The sequence below is a fragment of the Mycteria americana genome, chromosome 2, assembly GCF_035582795.1.
Source record: "Mycteria americana isolate JAX WOST 10 ecotype Jacksonville Zoo and Gardens chromosome 2, USCA_MyAme_1.0, whole genome shotgun sequence".
NCBI lineage: Eukaryota > Metazoa > Chordata > Aves > Ciconiiformes > Ciconiidae > Mycteria > Mycteria americana.
Genome location: NC_134366.1, coordinates 82,129,133 through 82,149,182, shown reverse-complemented (window position 1 = coordinate 82,149,182; position 20,050 = coordinate 82,129,133). Strand labels below are relative to the sequence as shown.

The 20,050-nt window shown below is 46.7% G+C and overlaps 1 protein-coding gene across 1 annotated transcript; it reads right to left on the bottom strand.

The window, feature by feature from the left end:
- Window positions 1–4,183: 4,183 nt before the first annotated feature.
- Window positions 4,184–7,033, bottom strand: FOXQ1 (forkhead box Q1). The gene has a single exon (XM_075493939.1). The coding sequence runs from the start codon at window positions 6,312–6,314 to the stop codon at window positions 5,070–5,072; it is 1,245 nt and encodes a 414-aa protein (XP_075350054.1). The 5' UTR covers window positions 6,315–7,033; the 3' UTR covers window positions 4,184–5,069.
- Between the last annotated feature and the right edge of the window lie 13,017 nt (window positions 7,034–20,050).

The window sequence follows — 20,050 nt, the reverse complement described above, 5'->3', positions numbered from 1 at the left end:
AGCTTCTCACAGAAGCCATCCCTGTAGCCCCCCACTACCAAAACCTTGCCATGCAAACCCAATACAGCTACTCAAGGCATTGTGCAAAAGATGAAGGGCCTGTGAACCTGAGTCCTTTGTGTGTCCCCTTTTCTGGGGTGAAATTTCTTTTTGTAAAGGATCTTCTGTGTCTGATACATCCTGCCAAGGTACCTAGGAATCGCTCTTTTGAAAAAGGGTTTGGGGCAGAAAAAATGGGCAAGGTCCCGAGACAAAATTACATCCGTCCTCTTTCAGTCCTCTCAGTATCTAGTGTGAAATTAAGCTGATACCAAGTGCTGCACTTTTGCTTAGGAGCTTTCACTAGAGGTCTGTGTTGAACTGAGTCTTGTAGCTAGCACTGCTGTGCTGAGATGGCTCTTGAATAAAGTGATTGATTTCAGTGGACTTCTTCCTGAGTCAGGGTTAGGGATACTGAAGGGCTACTTATGCCATCTTATGGGTCAGTGGGACTGTAAGAGCTGAAAGCAAGTTTCAGGCTTCATCAGATCTGGCTGGTGAAAAATGGGGTTAATTAAACTGATAGGAAGATAACGCAGTCAAAATGCTGCCCTACTGACGTCTTTCCACTGATTTAAAGGCGTAAAACTCTTTGCCTCCACTATAAAGGAGAATAGGCACAGTATTACTGTATTCTCCTGCTGCATGGGATCTGTAAAATATATACAAGCTGTTATCCACAGATCACTTTCGCAAGCTTGTTTCATCTGTGAGCTCGTGTTTGGCATCCATTAATTCCTGAAGTGCTTAAACTTCTCCTTTGTATGAATTTGATCTTAATCCACAAAGGAGGAGTTCATGCAGTTCTGCTGCTCAGTAGGTTAAAATTTTAAGAGATGTAGGAAAGTGGTTAGGACTAACGTTATTCAAGTAAGAAACTGTTTTTATCACTATCCAGTGGTGGCAGGGCAAGAAAAGGAGAAGCCCTGCAAAAATGTTTGATGAAAATATTTTGAATGTCAGGTATGATTTTTTTCTCTTTAAAGCACACTAAAACATTCAGAACCTGCAAGAGATGAAACAGTTATGGAACAAAAAGTCTCAGAAACAAAATACATTTATTTGGAAAGCCAAATCTCTTTTAAAGAATGCAGTTAAAACCAGAGCCCAGTCAGACCAGAATTCATGTGCAATTCTGCTCAGGCTGGGGTTTTCACCAAGTGCTGCACAAAGAAAGTCTGGAGAGCATGGAGCAGCCAGCATGGGGTGTTTGCAGATCCTCTCACATGCCGATGAACAGGTTGTTACACTCCCTGTTCCAGCCAGGCTTTCTGTGCCACTGACATCAGGTTTGCCTGTATAGCATGTAAAAATCCCTCAAGTATCCCAAACTGCGCCCATCCAACAAGTGCTCAGATACCCTGGGTGATGTAGACCCTCGTAGGGCTAAAAGAACAGGGCACGAAAGTATCGGCTTACTGCTGATGTGTCAAATATCAAAAGGAGAAAGGTTTTGTCTCTCTTCTGTCACCTTGATTTATTAGACGTTAAGAAAGACAAAGTACCCAGACATACAAACGTCGCTGTTTTGGGAAGGTCTGCGAAATGGTTAATGTGCTTGTTCCACACAAAAATGTAAAGTGTCGGTTCTCTGATTACCTGCTGCTGGAAAGTGTTTGGACAGGTGCTGTGTTTCACCAGCCGTCTGTCACAGCTGACAGCCCGGATTTATGGCTGTACACCAGGGCTGGCCTCCCTCTCCTCCGCCGGCTCCGGCCCGGCTCCGGTCCGGCTGCGGGTCCCGGCTCCGGTCCGGCTGCGGGTCCCGGCCAGCCGGGCGCCCCGGGGCGGGCGCTGCGGCACGGCCCTCCGCCTCTCCACCGGCCCCGCCGAGCTGGCGTGTGGCTAGCTAGTGACAGCCGGGACCCAGCCGGTTGTTCAAAAATTATGTTTCCCCCGTAAATTCCCTTGCGTGTGAACGAACGGTTCCAGCTCCCTTGTACAGAAACGCAGGCATGGTCTAAGCAGTATCGCCAATGGGGCAACTTCCACCCGAAGGTCGACGGGGGGAAATTCGTCCCTTGTCTCCTCTTCAGGGGATGGGAAGAGGAACCGATGCCGGAACGGGAGGAGGCGAGGGAGACCCGACCCCTCCGCAAGAGAAAGCCCCCCAGCCCCGCCGCCGGGCGGGCTCCGCACCGCGGGTGGTACCCGCCCGCCCTGCCGCCTTCCCAGCGCCTCGCCCGGCAGCCCGGGCGCCGCGGGGTCCCTCAAATCCTGATCCCGACCCGCTGGGGAAATCCGAGCAAGCCTCGGGAAAGGACGGCGAGGACACAGACACCCTGATACTGTGCTGCCGGCGCACGTTTCCCGACGTATCCAAAAAGCGAGACTCAGAGAAGATAAATGCTCATTAACAAGGCACGTCTCGAACTCCGTGGGCTTCTTTTCTTTTTTAATGCTAAGTTATTTTTAATGAAAAGGGATTTTTCTAAAAGTAAAAAGCCGAATGCCATCCTATGAAGCATACGTTTACAGGCACATTCATCCCTACTCACACTTACGTACATCCGATTAAATACACGCTTGTGGCTGTAATAACAAATTCCACGTTCCGTCAAGGTGCTTTTAACATACCCTGAAATATGACCCTCACAGATCGACAAAACCAAAAGGTATTAGCAGTTGCGTACTGACGGCTCATGTGGACTCCTATAAAGAAAGAGATGTTAAAATACAAGCTAGAGGAAAGGGCAGATTGTGGAAGGGTAGATTAATATTTGCACCGAGCCTTGAAGGCAGGGTGATGTCGAAATTGTGTGTGTGTGTATGTGTGTACATAAAAACCAATTCCTTCAAGGGTTGGATTACTTCATACATTAGTCACTAATCTCTCGCAATATTCTGATGAATGTTATGGTCTGAGCTAAACACACCATGAAATCTGCGTGAGCTTTATTGAAACAAGTCGGTGTTTTCGCCCGCAGATTGTTCCGTTTGAAGCTTTCCTTTCCCAACACACCTTCCCTATTCGGCAACATTTTTGCGAGGAGGATAGAAGCTATTCAGCGGCTGAACCCCGGCACTGAGGGAAAAGGAGGTGGGGGAGAAAGCCCAGGGTCCGAAAGAGGAGTAATTAGAAAAAAAGAACAACCAGCGCCCAAAATTCTGCTTGTCATCGTTTGTTTAGGTGATCTGCGCTTACAGAAGACTTGGAGGGGAAAAAAGCCCGCCTCTTTTCATCCTTTTTTAAATTGAAACAAACAAACAAGCCCCGAATTATCATTTCAGCGTTTGTTTAAAGCTCTTCGAGGTCGGGGACGCCACGAAGCCGTAGTTCAGTACCACGGGCAGTTAAAACCCCATCCTTTCCGTTTTCCGACTCAGTCTTCCTGAGGCTTTCCTGAGCACTTCTGACAATACGAAAGAGCCTCAACGCAACACGCGTCGGGAGAAGGCGACGTGTGTCAACTTTTTATTACCAGCACATATTCAGTAGCGTTCACCCTGCAGAGGTTTCGCCCGCTGCAGATGCCGGCGGGGCTGCCTCCGCCAGAAGCAGTTGGAGCCCGGCCGTGCCAACGACCTTCCTGAAGAGAGTTTTCTTTGGACCGAGAGATGACAACAGGATTACGTTTCGTCTGCCGTCCTTCGGGGAAAAAAGGAAAAGAAGAAAAAAAAAAAGAAGAAAAAAAAAAAAAAAAGGGCAGGCAGACGCTCAGGGCTTCCGCAGGCTGCCCCCACGTCGGGCTGCCTGCCTACAAATCTGCCTGCCTGGAAACCTGCCTGCCTGCAAACCTGCCTGCCTGCAAATCGCCAGCCTGCCTGCAAACCTGCCTGCCTGCAAATCGCCAGCCTGCCTGCAAATCTGCCTGCCTGCAAATCGCCAGCCTTTCTGCCGGGCTGAGCGCCGGCGGGGAAACCTGATTTGATTCGAAGAACTGAAGAGGACTTCCAAACCTGGCGGCAGCCCAAGAGGAGAACCTCTCTCACCTCCCGTGGTCAAAATAAGGCGGGTGGCACCTCTGTGGCACCTCTGCCCGCCGGGAGGGATGGGGAGGAAAGCGCGGGCAGCCCGGCTGCCCCCGCAGCCCGGGAGCTCCTCGGCCAAGGCCACCCCACGGCAGGCTCCCGCCCTCCGCGCCAGCGCAGCCATCACGCTCTGCTCCTTATTACCGTCTTTATTTAGGGGGCAGCTTTTATTCGGGGGAGAGGAGGGGAAAAAAAAAATAAAGGAAAAGACATGGTGGCCGAGCGTCAACAAAATGCACACGCACATATACTATATACAAACACAAAAATAAAATAGGAAAAAAATTTACTCTTCTCTTTCCAGTAGCAGTGGCCTTGGCCTTAAATGTACAACGCCAACCAGTACGGGAGACAACCCCTGACGTTTCCGTGAGCCCTTTCCCCTCTCCCGCCCCCCCCAGAACGACAATTAATTAAAAAAGCTGCACTCTCTTTGTGTTAAAAACACTACTTTTATAAATAATTTAATGTCCTCCCTTCCCACGAAATGCTAGTTGCCGGACAGGAGAAAAGGTTTCTTTTGGCACAGTGATGCATCGCTCGGCAGTACAGTCCTACGGCTCCACAGCAGCCCCCGGCCCCCTCCCTTTCTCTCCCCCTGCTCCTCCCGGCAGGCGCCCCCGGCCCCCCCGCGCCCCCTCCCTCCTCCCCGCCCTCCCAAGTGCACAGCGCATCCCCCGGCTGCCGCCGCCCCGCGTGTCCGCGGGGCACCCCCTGCTCCGCTGCCCACGGCTTCGGTCGCAGGAGATGCGGGGACAAGAGGGGGGATAGAAAGGAGGCGGCGAGGGAATGGCTGAAGTCAAGTAGTCTCAACGAACAGTAAGAAGCACTTGAGGCTCATGGCTATGTCCAAAACGACAGGCGTTTTGGTTTTTTGATTTTTTTTTTCGTTTTTGTTTAAGTTAAACCCACTGTCATTTCACTAAGGCACAGTCACCGAGGCTTTTGCTGGGAGGCTTTGGTCGCCTCTGGAGTTAAAGTGCGGGATCCAGAGCCTCCTCCTTTCCCCCTCCCCGCCTCCCCGGGCAGGCCCCTCGCAGGGGAGGAGGGGGGCTCCATTAAGCCAGGGGAGTCTCCACGGCGTACGGCTGGAACGAGGCCGAGCCCCTCGCCGCTGGCTGCAGCGGCCCGGCCAGCCGGAGGGGCCCGTAGAGCGGGGAGCCGGGCGGCGGCCCCCGCCCGCCCTTGGGGAGGGCGGCGGGGAAGAGCGGCGCCCGCGGCCGCTCCGCCGGCGGCGGCTCGCCGTGGGCCAGCGCCTGCCGCCCGGCCCCCAGCAGCAGCGGCGGCGGCGGAGGCGGCTCGCCCAGCCCGTAGGCGCAGAGCTGCAGGAGGCCGCCGCCGTAGAGGGCGGCGGCGGGCGGGGGCTGCGCGGCAGGTGGGTAGGGGAGCAGCGGGTAGGGGCCGGGCAGCAGGTGCGGGGGCGCGGGCGGCGCCGGCCAGAGGAGGCGGGCGTGCGCCGGCGGCGGCGGCGGCTGCTGCTGCTGCGGGGCGGCGCGGGGCCCCGCCGGCCGCCGGAGGAGGCTCTCGATGGCGAAGGAGCTGGAGAACTTGGCGCCGCCGCTGCCCGCCGCCGCCGCCGCCCCGCCGCCCCCCGCCGCTGCCTCCTTGGCGGCGGGGCCCGGCGCGCAGTTGCAGGGCGAGGAGGCGCAGCAGCACCGCGGGGAACCGCCGGGGGACGCGGCGCCCGCTCCGGCCGCCTCCTGCGGCGGCGGCGGGGCGGCGGCGGCGGGGCGGGCGGGCTGCGGCGGCGGGGCGGCGCGGCTGAGGCGCTTGCGGCGGCGGCGGAAGACGCCGTCGGCGAAGGTGTACTCGCTGCTGGGGTTGAGCATCCAGTAGTTGTCCTTGCCCCAGGGCCGCGCCGGGTCGCGCAGCACCTTGACGAAGCAGTCGTTGAGGGAGAGGTTGTGGCGCACCGAGTTGCGCCAGCCGGTGTAGGCGCCGCGGAAGAAGGGGAAGCGGCTCATCAGGTAGTCGTTGATCTCGGCCAGGGTCAGGCGGCCGCCGGCCGAGTCGCGGATGGCCATGGCGATCAGGGCGATGTAGGAGTAGGGCGGCTTCGGCCGCCGCGTGTAGGGCTTCCCCTTGGCGCTCTCGGCCGGCGGCGGCGGCGGCTGCGGGGCGGGGGGCGGCGGCGGGGGGTGCCCCGGCCGCACGGCCCCGCCGCCGGGGCTGTTAGCGGCGCAGTCGCCGTCCGAGCCCAGCTCGCTCTCAGCCGGCGCCGGGGAGAGGGAGCCGCTGCCTTCCTGGTCGCTGCCGGCGCTCAGCTTGTCCTCGTAGTGCTGCGAGAACACCTCCAGCTTCATGGCGGCGGCGCCGGCGGCCCCCCCGCGCCCCGCGGCTCGGCTGGGCGGGCGCGACCCCCGCCCCTCGGCGCGGCCTCAAGGGCGGCGGGGGGCGGCGAGGCCACCCGGGGGTCTCTGCCCCCGCGCCGGCTCGGACAGCTCCGCGGCGGCCGGCAGTGCAGGCGGAGCGGGGCAGCGGGGCTCCGCGCCCGCCTCAGCCGGCCGCGCCGGGGGCCGCTGGCCCGGGGCTGGCCCCTCGCCGCGGACAGGCGGCCGTGCCCTCGGCGGCGAGGCGGGGGACGGGGCGCTTCCTGCGGCTTCGCCCTCCTTCTCCCCCGCCGGGGCGCTCGCTCTCTTTCCGCCCCCCTTCTTGTCCGCCTCGCTCTTCACTCTCGCCGCTCCATGGGGCCGGAGGAGAGCGGGTTGCCGCGGAGGGGCGAGGAGGCCCCCGCGGAGCCGGTGCGAGCGGGCGGCTGCCGGAGGCGGCTCCTCTCCGCGTCCCGCCGGGCCCGGTCGGCCTCGGGCGCTGCCGATGTTACCGCCCGGCGCTCCCCGGGCGCGGGGAGAAGCTCTCGCGGGACGTCGGGGCTGCTCCTCTCTCTCCGGCTTCGGCCCCCGTCAGTGCCGGGACGGCGGGCTGGCTCCTCGCTGCGGCGCGGGCAGCAGCCGGGTTATTAGGGTGATTAGTGTTATTGTCATTATCTCTCTCTTCCCCTGTGGTTCTGTGTCTCTCCACCACTTTCAGGCCAGCCCATTATAACGCCGGCGAGAGGCGGAGCCAGGAGAAAGATCTGAAAGGGCGGTGGGTGGAGAAGCAAGGTAGCAAAGGTGGGTACGCGCTAATAAGCCGTATCGGAGCCGTAATTAGCTGAGATGACAGCGAGGTCTTGTTGGAAAGTTATTTTACGAAACTTGTTTGTATTTTCTCCTGCCAGGTCCCTCCCCTTCCCGGGTGTTTCGGATGAAGCCGCAGTTCGGCGCGACTTCGCAGAGCCGGGCCCGCCTCCCAGGTGTAAAATGCAGAATGACTTATAGGTGGCAGAGCAGAACCTGTTACCCGCAGTATTTATTTTAATAGCGCCGTAGATAGCAACAGGTTGTAATGTGACAGCTCAACAACCTGTTGGAAAATAATACACGGCTTCGCAGTTGTGAATTCCTAATGATTTATCTAGCCTGACAAAGTCGTTTCAGTCCTGGCCCCTCTTTCCTTCAGTCATAACCACATACCCGGTGCAGGGGTAAGATGGGAACAGGTAGGCAATGCGGTGGGCTTTTGGTACGAGAGAATGAGTCAAAACCTTAACCTTAGTTTGAGGTGTCTTAATGTGCGTACAGTAGCGTTGCTTGATCTCTTCCGGATGGTGCGTTTGTAACCTCTCTGTTGTAACTGTCGCTCTCCAATAAAATCTTTTATTGTGTTTTTAAATAGTGACTTTGCTTTAACATTTTTTTGCATGTTGTGGACCTGTAAATTTTCTGTAAAACCTGTGACAAAAAGTATTCTGTAATTTTACCTAGACACTTTTCTTTCTAGAAAAATTAGTCATGATTTTTGGGTTTGTTTTTAGGTATAAGTTGTCAGGGTCTTACCCCCCTTCAGAGGTTTTGCCTCCTTCAACAGTATGCTGGACAGAACAACTCAACGAAGAGAGCTGTACGGCAGTAGGTTCTCTGAAAACTCCTTGCTCAGTCCTATCCTGCTCGCTGTTCAAAGTCAATTGCAAAACGCCATTTGACTTTATACGGCAGTAGCGCTAGTGTCTGCAAAACAATAACAAAACAAAAACATCAGCAGAAATCTAGTGTGGTGCTTATATTTTATTTCTCATACGTAGACTTTCTTTTCTGTGTCCTGGAGTAGGAGTTGGATTGCTCCATATTTTCCAAAAGCAGACTTTCTAAATCGGACCTTACTTTAGAATAAATACTTAATGCAGAGTCACTCCAGTTAGGGCTACGCTGTTGTGGTCTGGCTGTTAAGGAGTGCTGGAGAGGAACATGAAAAAAGGCAGGTTTAAAAGACTAACAGAAGAAACAAACAGCACTACTTTCTGTCTCGATCTCTCTTGAATAGAATATACGTTCCCACACACACCTGCATTTTGTTTCAAAGCTTTGCCATTTCTTCAGTCTGCGTGGGTCTTAAATCATAAATCCTGAACATTGAGAAGTTCTTCTGTCCTTCTGGTTGTACTCTTGCTAACTTTAATAAGAACAGGTTTGGTGTCTTCCTGTTCTCACTAAAGCTGTACCAGTTCAGAAAAGCTGGCAATTCAGAAAGACAAAAATAAGAGGAGGGAGACCTCTCTTGGTTCCTTGTTGTTGTTGTCTCCATGTAATGTAAACCGAGATCTTTCAGTAAAGCGTTGCATTAGCTGTAGGTGCCAATGTTTGTGTTTAAGGGTATGGGAAAAAGCTATCATTCCTTCCAAAGCTTGTATTTTCTAAGATGATGCCAATGGCGAGGGTAGGTTTTTTCCTCTTCCTGCTTTTGTTGTAAATAGCAGTGAAGTAGCGATGATTTGCTAGCTTACCTTTGATGTTTATTTTATTACTGTTCCACTATTTGTGTGGAAAATGTACACATTGTCTCTTATCTTTACTCAAAGAACTTAAAAAGTCATTCAAATGCTGTAGGTAAACACGTCAGACATAACAGAAGCTTTTTCACAGCCATACTTCAAGACTAGGAGTGGATGGCAAAGCTGGTTTTGCAAGATTTAAGAGGGGACAGAAGCTTGCGCTCAAAATAATACAATTACAAAGATAGCTATTAACGGCTGGGAGAAGGGAGCCTTTCTAACATCAGCACTGATTCTTCTTGCGGCTCAAGGCCCCTTTGCTGCCTCTGAGCGAGTTCCTGTTGTAAACTGGCCCTTGAAATCTCCGGTGGCTCTTACCTGAGAAAACATACGAAGGTGCTTATGTGAAGCACTGTGCCTGGTTTAAATAGAGCCTTTCTGGCCCAAGTGAGAGCGGTGTCAGGCCCATTGCTATTGCTGCCCATGAAACAACAAGCGAAGTTGTAAGAAATGGCGAAATAGTCCAACTACTCCCATCTCTCACCACTGAGAGTATATGTAACCTCAAGTCTTTTCCTGCTATAGTTTTTTAAAAGGCACAGTATCGCCTTCAGGTTTATAAAGATTAACACAATCATCGGAAAAACTGATTCTGTTAAGTAAACTTCACATCAAAAGCACTTTGATGTGCTGTATTATAGCAAAGCCAAACATTCCACCCCCATCACCCCAAGAAAAACCTCCAAAAACCTCTAGTGAAGCAATGTAAAAAATCTAATTCTTTGTTCTAAAATGAAATGTATCTTCCTCTTCAGAGCAGTAGAGCAGGACTTTTTTTGATGTATGGCCCCCTCTTTTCCTACCCAAAACAGTACCTACTCAAAGACAAAGGGGAGAAATGCAAACGGTTGCCTGAAAATCACACGCTCAAATTTGCTTCCCATTTTCTGTAGCATTCGACTCATTTAATTCAGAAATAGTAAGAGTGTGCCAATGGGTATTTGGAGGTAGGGCAGTGGACTCCTTTGCAGTTTGCTCAAGCTATGAATTCTAAAAATATTACTTACTAAATGTAGCAAAATGCTACTGTCTGGTGGTTGTGGGTATAATTTTGGTTGATCCAATTGTGTTGTGTGCATGGTATTTTAAACCATGATTTGGTTTTACACTTCAGCAAACATCGTGCAAAGGTGTATCATGCTATGGTCTTGCTTTTAATTTTTTTTTAATCAATTTTTTTTCATCCAGTCCTTTCTTACCATCTTTTCTGCCTTCTGCCCCTCCAGACTGCTAACTAGGTTAGAGAGGGCGTCCAGATAAGTTCATATAAGCACAACTGGTCCATAAAGGTCTCTCTGTGGTGACTGGGAAAGTCCTATAGTTAGTGGTAGGTAAGCTTATTTGTACATCTGAGATGTCCGGCACACCAGCTGGACAAAGTGCTTCATCATCTCTTCTCCTCCTCCTGTAGCAGGCTGCAGGACTGTGCTGCCTTGCCAGGAATGATGAAATTGGACAATGCAATACACTATGCGAGCAACAATAGACCAGTTCAAAGAGTTCTCTTTGGATGGGCTGCTCACAGCAGGAGACGTGCCTAGCATGCATAAATGAACTACAGAGTCTGTGAAAGTTGGCTAATTGCACTATGTATATTTTTAGAGTTGAAGGAAATCCAGCTAGAGACTGAGCTGTAAGAAAGGAGGTTCGTGGAAATTCATTTAGACCACGAGAGGAAGAGTTTGGTCACTGAAGCCGAATGCATATCTGCGTGAATTCCCACACTGGGAACTCCATGGATTTGCACTTTTTCACAAGAACAGCCATTCCCTGTGGGCAGAGATTTTCCATGTCTTTGGCAGGTACTGAAAGCTGAATTTACAATGGGGACTTCCATTTCAACTTTGTTTCACACAGTCTTTATTTTCTTGGGAGCTGTTGCTCAGAATGAAATTTTCCCATGCCAAGAGCTTAGTATCACTTCCTCCCTGTGCCCATTTCATGTCCCATAAAAAAGTCTACATCTAAGCAAATTTCTTTTCTCCTGTGTACTGGATTGTGACAGAATGGGCAGGGACAGATTTTCTGAAGAGGATGGCGTTACTGCGGTTGTTACTAATACTTAATACCAGAGAAGTAATTCTGGTTCCTACACCATCCTTTCCACCCAGAGATCTCAGAGCTCTGCCATTTTACAGGCAAAGACGAGTGAAAGGGAGTCCTGCTGAAAATCATTTGGCAAGTTGGTTGCAACCCTGTCTGTAGAACTGAGCTCTTCAAAGTCCTTGTCCTGCGCTGTGTCCACTGAGGTATCCACCACAAGGCCTCATCAGAAGTGTTGTGCCATTTAGCAAGGAGCTGTCAGAATGGAGATTGCTCTGTCCTGAGACTCAGATAATTTATAACTAATTCTCTCTTTTTACTACAGCTATGTTAAGCCTCAGGGGCTTGAATGGGGCTCCACAGGGGCATGAGATGAACCTCTCTGGAATATATTGCAGGTCTGCAGTCTGAGAAGGTACATGACATAAAAGATTGCAGGGTGAGGAGTGAGGTTAAGTCAACACAGTATTTACAACATATTTTGTGATGACTTAATTTAGTAACTGTCCCCATAGACTTTTCTCCTAGCTGTTTACCTGGTTTCATATAACTGCACCAAGAGAGAGCAGATCCAAATGGTGACGGACTTATGGGTTTGTGGGTGTCTTCAAGGAGATTAGTCTTACAGTAAGAACAAAACTGGTATTGGAAGACAGCACAGGTATTGATAAGTCTGGATCTAATTGTCTGGACGGAATTGCTTGCTAAGACACAGGCTGCGCCGCAATTAGAAGCTATGTTATGTTATATTTGTTATGAAGTTATGATGCAGAAGCTACTTGGTGAAATTCTGTGGCTCTCTGCCAGGAATAGGGAATATTTCTTGCTACTGGTGCCAAACAAACTTGAAAAGAAAGCATCATAGCTTGTTATTGCTGGTGCCAGACCAAATACCTATTGGCGCCAAACTTGGTATTGATGCCAGAGGCTTGCTATCACTGGCCCATGATATGAGGAAACACCGGCTGAGCTGTTACAATAGCCTCTTACTGCCTTTAAGTCCATGCATTGATGGAGCAGAGTGAACAACATGGTGAGAGAAGTACAGCAAAATTAACCAAGAGCTGAAGGTCTTTGAATACGTGATGGAGAGTCATTGAACTTTGCTAGCCCTTCCTGGAATACACCTAAGCCAACTCAAAACCACATATACTTTACATGGGTAAACAAGTGACTAGAGATATGAAGGATATGTTTCCATTCAACTAAGCTGAAGTACTATTTATAGCACTGCAGATTAACAAATGAATTGCCTTGCCAATAATATTCCAATTGACCAGCAGTAAGTGTTCAACGTTCTTACTTCTGGGTTGGGTTTTTTGGTAGGTTTTGTTTGTTTGTTTGTTTGTTGTTTCTTTGTTTTCAAAAAGCTGTTTCTGGGCGGAATGCCATGATTTATATAAGCGTTAGCCAAATGTGTAAATAAATAATGGTGTAAAAAACGTCTTGATTTTTTTTCTTTTTTCAACAAGACCAAGTCAACTGCATTATTAATGGGGCTATTTGGGAACAGGCTGCCAATGGCCAGGCCTTCCTGTGGTCTTCCTGTGGTAGGCAGGATTCAGCAGTAATGCCCCCAAATTGTGTCTCTCCTGTGCATCATGTTCTGTCCTCCATTTGCTGTTTTCCATTTTCCTTCCATGCTTCAAGATCTGAGTTGTCATCTGTTGAGTCATTTTGATCTAATCCTCGCATCCCCTGGACAGCTGCAAAACCGCGTTGGTACCTTTGAAAGTCTGGTCCATGCTGCTGCTTGCTTACATCTGGGACAGGCAGCATAGTTACACCGAGGGTACAGCTATTACAGTTCCTCAGGGCGGTGGGGGACAGGGGCTTATAACCTCCAAACCGTGTTCCAGAAATCAGGTGTGTTTTCACCACTTTTCAGATGGCAGAGAAATGCAGTAAAAGCTTGAGGAGCTGGTTCTTTAGCTGCTGCAGATCTGACAAAATCATTAGTTTTGTTGAGTTGCATGGGTTGAGTATCTGATCTCCAGTTCCTAGGTGAGTTCTTAAGGGATTAGCTGAGTTTCAGTCTGTTGAAGGTGCAAACAAACATACCGTTGCCTCACACATGTGAAGTTTCTTCCCTAAAGATGTCAAAGTGCTTTGCGCAGAGGGTGTTGCTATTTCTGTTTTGTAAGTTAAGGTTCACAGAATTTAAGTGTCTTGGCCAAACTTACATGATCTCAACTGGGAATAGGGCATGGATTTCCTAATTCCTCAACTACTGCTCTACCTACTAACCCCGTTGTTTCCCTGAACCTTTACATATACTTGAGTAGATTAATAATTAACCTCCAAGTGGGGCACTTTGAAGCAAATGTAAAATGAAACCAAACACTTGTCTTGGTTTTTAGTCATACCAGATTTGCAAGTAGGGTGTGTTTAAATGATGCAGGTAGATAAAGTCTTGTTAATTTAGATTAGAGTAAAAGTCAGTGCCTTATCAAAGCAAGTGACTAATTAGGAAAACTATTACCTTTTGGAAAAGAAACAGTCAAACTGTCACTCAAAATTATTTTAACTAATTGAACAGTACTAGTATTTATGCTGAATAAAGGCTCATGCAACTGGTGGGGAAAGGAGAAAGGCTGAGAGCTTTTCCCAGGAATTGCCGGTGTTCTGTTTTTTTGATAATTTTGCTTTTGGAAACTTAACAGTACTTGTCATCAGCGTGTAAACATGGGGGAGGGAGGAGAGTCCTGTGAGTCATCACGGAGCCAAACTTACAGAATTTAAGTGAAGAGCTGCAGCATTTGTATTAAATATACTGCCTTCGGTCTCTTCACCTTACCAAGCCACCAGGACAGCAAAGTGCTCGTGAATGGTTTGAAATGATCCAGTGAATCTCAGGTTTGTAATAACTATGATCGGGCATCTGAGAACCTGCAAGGGTGGAAACACTAGAGCAAATTCATGGTGTGAAAAGAAAGATTATGATCAGACTGTATTTATGTTCAGACAGATACATGTAATTGTGAAGAATCATTAAATAACTGTTAACCACACCTGCACAGAGCCTCTGGCAATGCTGGCTTATACAGAATCTCAAGAACTGCCATGTGCCTGACATCATACCTTTGCAAGAAAGAAAAGTCCTGGGTGTTAGCCCAAGACTGGTAAGTAAAACATAGTCCACAGACTTGAGCCAGTTTAATGTCTGTTAGTGATTTTCTGATGTGTCACACCCAGTACCTTCTCCCCTGTAAATCTGTCAGTAGTCCTGATTTATTTGGTTAAGACCAGGTCTTACTAAACATCTCCAAATCTGCTTTAATGCAATGGCTACTTACCTGTAAGTCAGTCAGGACCATGAGGAGGGAGTAAGTATGCATGCACATAGGGAGTCTAGCACAAACAATATCTTGACTTCTCTGGGGCTTGTAATTGCTGCTGTGACACAGCTGCTTGTTAGGGTTTCTTTTTACACGGATCATTTTCCCTTTTAAAAACATTGGGTGTTTTTGATATTTTTTCATGATGGAAATGACATTTTAGAACCTTTTTACTGTAAGAAAAATGAAGGGGAAGCCTATGGGGAAGGGGAGCAAGCAGGATAAAGGTAGCAGATGAAAAGGGAAAGGGGACTGGAGTAAAGCTGAGATGAAGGGATGGAGATGTGGAGAAAGTTGGAGTAGTAGCTCCAACCAAGATCACATTGCAGAGGTTCCACTCAGACTGTAGAAAATTTCCAGGATGCCCAAAGTTCTCCAATTTGGCTGCTTCTGCTGGTGGAATTTTTTGGACTGCTCACCTCTACAGCTTTCCTCAGGCTAGGGAGTTCTCTGGGTTTTCATTTCCCATGGTGCATTTGGAAGCAATCGTCTTTCATCTACATTTTCTCTTTTGGAGTATACTTTTCCTGTCTTTCATGGCTAGGGGTGGTTGAGGAGTTTGGTTGGTTGTTGTTTTTTTTTTTAATTGAATAAAAAATAGAAAAAATGCAAAACTGAAAGCTGAACATCAGCGTGTAATTCTGGAAAGGGACTTCTCTGCATCACTTTGATATCTCTTTCTAATTGCAATTTCTGTACAAAATCTTCCCCCCCCCCCCGAAAATCTCCAGCAACTGTGAAGAATAGGATATTCTGAAACAGAAACAGAGCATGACTGATGCACAGAGGGATTTTCAAGAAGGTTGAATAATATTTCAAAAATTTGCAGACTTCGGTGTTCATTTCGGAGAAGCATAAGCCCTGGCACTTAACATTGATAGATCAGACTATGGAGACATTTACTCATCGCTTATGAGAGTCCTTATTCATAACTTGATTTATTTATGCCATAGGGGTTTGAAAGACAGTCCATATTTACTTTCTCCAGTTGAGATGGAGTCAATGCCAAGAAACTTAGCAAAGCTCAACATATATTAAAACTTCTAAGATTTATCAAAGTGTTGTGGGAAAAATGCTCTCGCACCATGCTACTTTAAATACCCATCAGCTCTCTGTAAGTAAATCTTGGTGACTTGGACAGAGTTTATTTTGAAGGCAGGATGTGAAGCAGTACACCCTGTACCCTCTAACCCTCACTTTGGCCTGTAAATGCACTACCTTTAAAGGTTGGCCCCTTGACGAATTTAGGCGGAGTCAAGGCAAAGGCAAACTGAATGGGTGGAGATTTCACTCCAGTGGGCCTGAATTCAAACCTTCAAAACTTTGGCCAGACTCATGACTATTCACAGTTGAGACTTTAATTAAATGGTGTTGGATATGAGAGTTAAATGTGGAAACTCTGTACTCTACTAGCTCATGTTGCCGAAAGAAATAGAGCCATGCTTCTTGATTGAAGAGACGGAGCTAAGTGAATAATTCACAACAAATAATTAATCTAAATGTTTCTAAATGATACTTACAGAATCTGATTATGGTTGAGAAAGATCCCTATTTATTAATGCTATGGGACTCCCTTTCACAAGGGGAAAGTTTATTTATATAAGATTAATGGGTTGAGGTATAGACTTGCAAGTTCTTCCTGAGTCATCAGACCCAGAAAACATGTATTTTATATTAAGGTTAATACGATCTTCCAAGCGAAAGCATTTATGAGTGTACTTTAACTGATGGGTATATGATGACTGACATTCCAAAACCTCTTCTGCAAACACCTACGCTGGCATACTTTTATACATAGGAGTAATCCTAATTAATTTGAGAAAATTACTCTTGTGCATGAATGTATTCATTAGTATTTGAAACATCATGGTCTTAGTATAGCGAGTCTTGCAGATACAATCTTGATCTTATACTTAAAGATGTCTACAATGTCCCATCCGGTCTTTATGGCTACCTTAGCACTGGTAAATAGGCCAGCACCCAGTCTTTGCCCCTGAGGGCTTGCATCCACATGGCTAAATCCTCTTCCTTCCAAAGAGGTGGCCTCGTCTAAACTACCTAGAGGGAATGGTCCTTCGTCCATGCTATCTCCTGAATCATGCCTGTGTGTTGCATGAGAAAGTACTAAGTGACAGGGGAAAGCCCACGTTGGGGAGCTTGTTGCTAGTCAAACAGTGTGGATAATCACATGCCAGCTCTTGAGTCCATGTCCTGGCTCCTTTTAGTTTGCAAGTGCAAGATGTAACTTATATGAATATTTGTGTTCCTTTCACATCTTGAAGCTTTGATAGGGTGTTATTGTTCTCATCTGTTCTTTACAGGAAACAGCAGCACTGTTGTTATCTTCAGCAGTGCACTTTTGGGGACGTGTTGGCTGGGTTTCTGTTTCAGTGGTGCTGAAGAGTTTTGCCCAAGAACACTGCAGGGAAACTATCTTTCTCAGTGTGTTGTGAGTCTTCCCTTCCAGAGGTAAGATCTGATGACAGCCTAACTAATTTTTTTTTTTTTATAAACACCATTTCAGTCTGTCACAGAAAACTATTGGCTAGGGTGTTAAATGGTTGGAAAGTTATACCACTAAGGAGAGTGGCTTTCTTTTGAATAGAGGAGAAGGTAGAGAAATTCATAGGCAAGAAGAAAATAAAATGTACAAACTGAAGACATAATACTGAGTTTGAACTGAGAATTTGTACCTTTAACAATTTCTAAATATGTAGATTCTGCTTTGCAGATACTGAGTTCTCAGAGCTGCTGCCTGAAACTGTAAATGCCTGCACGTGTTGTCACACCAGGGAATTGTCATCATCTCATCCCAAAGCAGGTGCCTGTAGTGCATGAAGTGATTTGCACCTTGCGGTGCCCATTTCTGTTAGCTGAAAGGAAGCTCAAGGCTTCCCAGGTGGTCACCTGGAATGTATTACAGAGCTCTACAAGTATTTAAGGTGAATTCCAGCCTGCTTATCTTCTTTTAGGAAGCACCTAAAATGGAGGTACCCCAGTCTTTGATGTTTGAGATACTCTGCTTAATGGTGATTATTTATATAAAATAATCAATTGTGAAAAGGAAAGCTACTTTTGTCATTAATCAAACTTCATCCTGAAGCTAAGATACAATTGAATGTAGTGGGCTAGACCAAAGCATTGTGTAAGGTGAGAGGGATTGCCCCTCAAAATTTACTTATGGCTTAAAAGCTGCATGCTGGGTTCCACCTTGAGCATTGCAGTTCTCTTCCTTTGCCTGGCTACCACTTGCTTATCATTCTTTCTGATATGACTCACACAGGAGGACATTTCACATTAGACTGTTTTGTAATATCTTTCCATGAAATGCTAGAACATCAGCGCTTGCTCCAGGAAAAGGTGAGTTAATATGTGTTTTCATGTGCCCTGATGGTTGCCTTGCTTAATCAATAGTAAAAAGGATGTCTTTATTGACACTGAGAGCTTTCCAAAAGCGTTCTTTCCACCGTTAGTGATATGTTGCTTAATAAAGCTAGCTTAAGCTTGCCACACTGATTTTTGCATTGTTTGCATTGCATTGGTTGGTTACCTCTTTCTGTTAACTTTCCATGTACAATTTAATTAGGTTGCGAATAACAACCTAATGAATGTGAATAGGACATGTTATCAGATGGCATGGCATTATTAACTGCAGTGAAGTGTTGTGTGATGAACTAGCTAAAGATCTGGACAACAATTTATACATTCTTCATATTTAACTGTCTGTGAGCATTTTGGATGAAGATAACTGCCAGCATATGTGATTGCAACTCTATTGCCAGAAGAGGTGTGCCTGTTTATGCCAGTGAGGTACTTGACTGTTGGTATAAATATAATGGCATGGTAATTACTGGTTACAGATACAATAAAGATCAAACTGTTTTCCATACAGAATGCTTTTATTATCATCAAAGCGTATCTCTTGTCTTTTTACGTAAAGAATGCTAACCAAGAGTATGACATTTCAGATTTGGAAACCAGAGTAAAAACATGATAATGCTTTATTTCTGCAAATAATTTGTACATATCAGTTGCTCATGAGCTGTGAACAGAGTTCTCGGGTTTCCTATTATACAAACCAGTCGGGACTTATTTTGGCAAAAAATGCCCAACAACAAAAAGAACTCCTTTATAATGCCTGTAATGCTCATGCTTTTCTAGTTGTATAAGAAAAATAGTATGGTTTCCCTTTTCTGATTAGATAATTTGTGGAATAAATTAATTGAATACATATGTGAATAATAGGGAAAATGGTAAATATGTGAACAGCATCTAGTTTTAAAATTGTTTTTCTTATGTATCTGACAACTAAAGTAAGTCTAGTCTGATCTCTTAGCAAAGCAAATAAAATGTACATATTGATAGCAATCAAACAGATCACAAATGTTTTCAGATGGAAGCGGGCTTTTAACAGCGAATGGTAATCCAACGTTTTGTACTCTGTTCAGTTCATACTTCTCACTAAAAGGTGTATGCCGTATGACACAACGTGTTGTGACTCCACAGCAAAATGTTGCAATACATATTGGTCAAAGTATGTAGTATTTCAGAGCTATGCATAATTTGTGATTGCAACAGTCCCAAATAGGATACAAGCAATGGGAGCACATAAAATGTGCCCAGTGTTTCCATCTCATTCATAATTTTGACTCAGCAGTTCCAGCTGATTATTAATAGTTTCTCCAACAAGCCTGGATTGACTAAGTGAATTCACTTGAACGTGCTCAAGTGGTTTCATTAACCTTGGCCTATGCAAAAGTGACTTTCTAAATTGGATTCACTGAACTAGTCTTGGTGCCTGTGCTACTGTGTATTGCATCAAGCAACAAAATAAGCAAGAAACAAAGTAGTAAAAAAATATTATTTAAACTGGAAGTGAGGCAGAATTCATTAAAAAGAGAATATGCACCATGCTCATTATAGGATTTGCTTATGCTCACAAGTTCCTCCAGCTAAATTTAATGTATGCAAATGATTATTTATGAACAGTTATTATCAACAATACTAATAACTTCAATACTAGTAATAATAGCAATCTGGACTAATTAACTGTTTTGAATTTAATTTTGTAATCTTTGCAAGTTTTCTCTGTTTTATGGGCACTAAATAAAATCGGCCCCATTGGCTAACACAAAACTCTGTTTCGTAGAATAGGATTCTGGGTTTGGAGACAAGATTTGAACGAGAATAAAGAGGTGGCTGAGAAAGGTTCTGCTTGTGCCAACAAAATGGATAGAGGAATAAAGTCAACATAAATGCATTCAGTGTGTATTCTCTGGTCATGTGAAACCAAAATATTTTGGTAAAGTGCAAACGGCTCACTTGAGAGTTTTGTACTGGAAATGCTGTATTTTGATGGTTCCAAATGGTTTGGGGGGATGCTGTTCTTGTGTTGGTTCTTTCCTGTTTTTCTGGTTAGAAAGAAAACAATTTTATGATCTACAGGCAGGAATTTTTATTCCTTCCTGGCTGTGGGGAAAAAAAAGAAGAGAAATCTTGACCTGACTATAAACAGAAAGTAGAAGGCAAGTTCATGGGAGCACAGAAAAGGGGATCTCCTAACTTTTACAGCCGTCTATTCAAAATGGTTTAAGGATGGCAATATTGTGCGTTAGTCTGCAGATTCCATGCGACCTTGTTCAGTCTGTTTGGGCAGTGATGTACCATGCACATGAGCCCTGTGTAAGACAAAAATAAGTGTGAATGATAGCAATGCAGATAATATTGCTTCTTATAAATAATAATTAATGGTAATTAATGTTGACTCTATGTTGTGGCTTGGATGAAATTC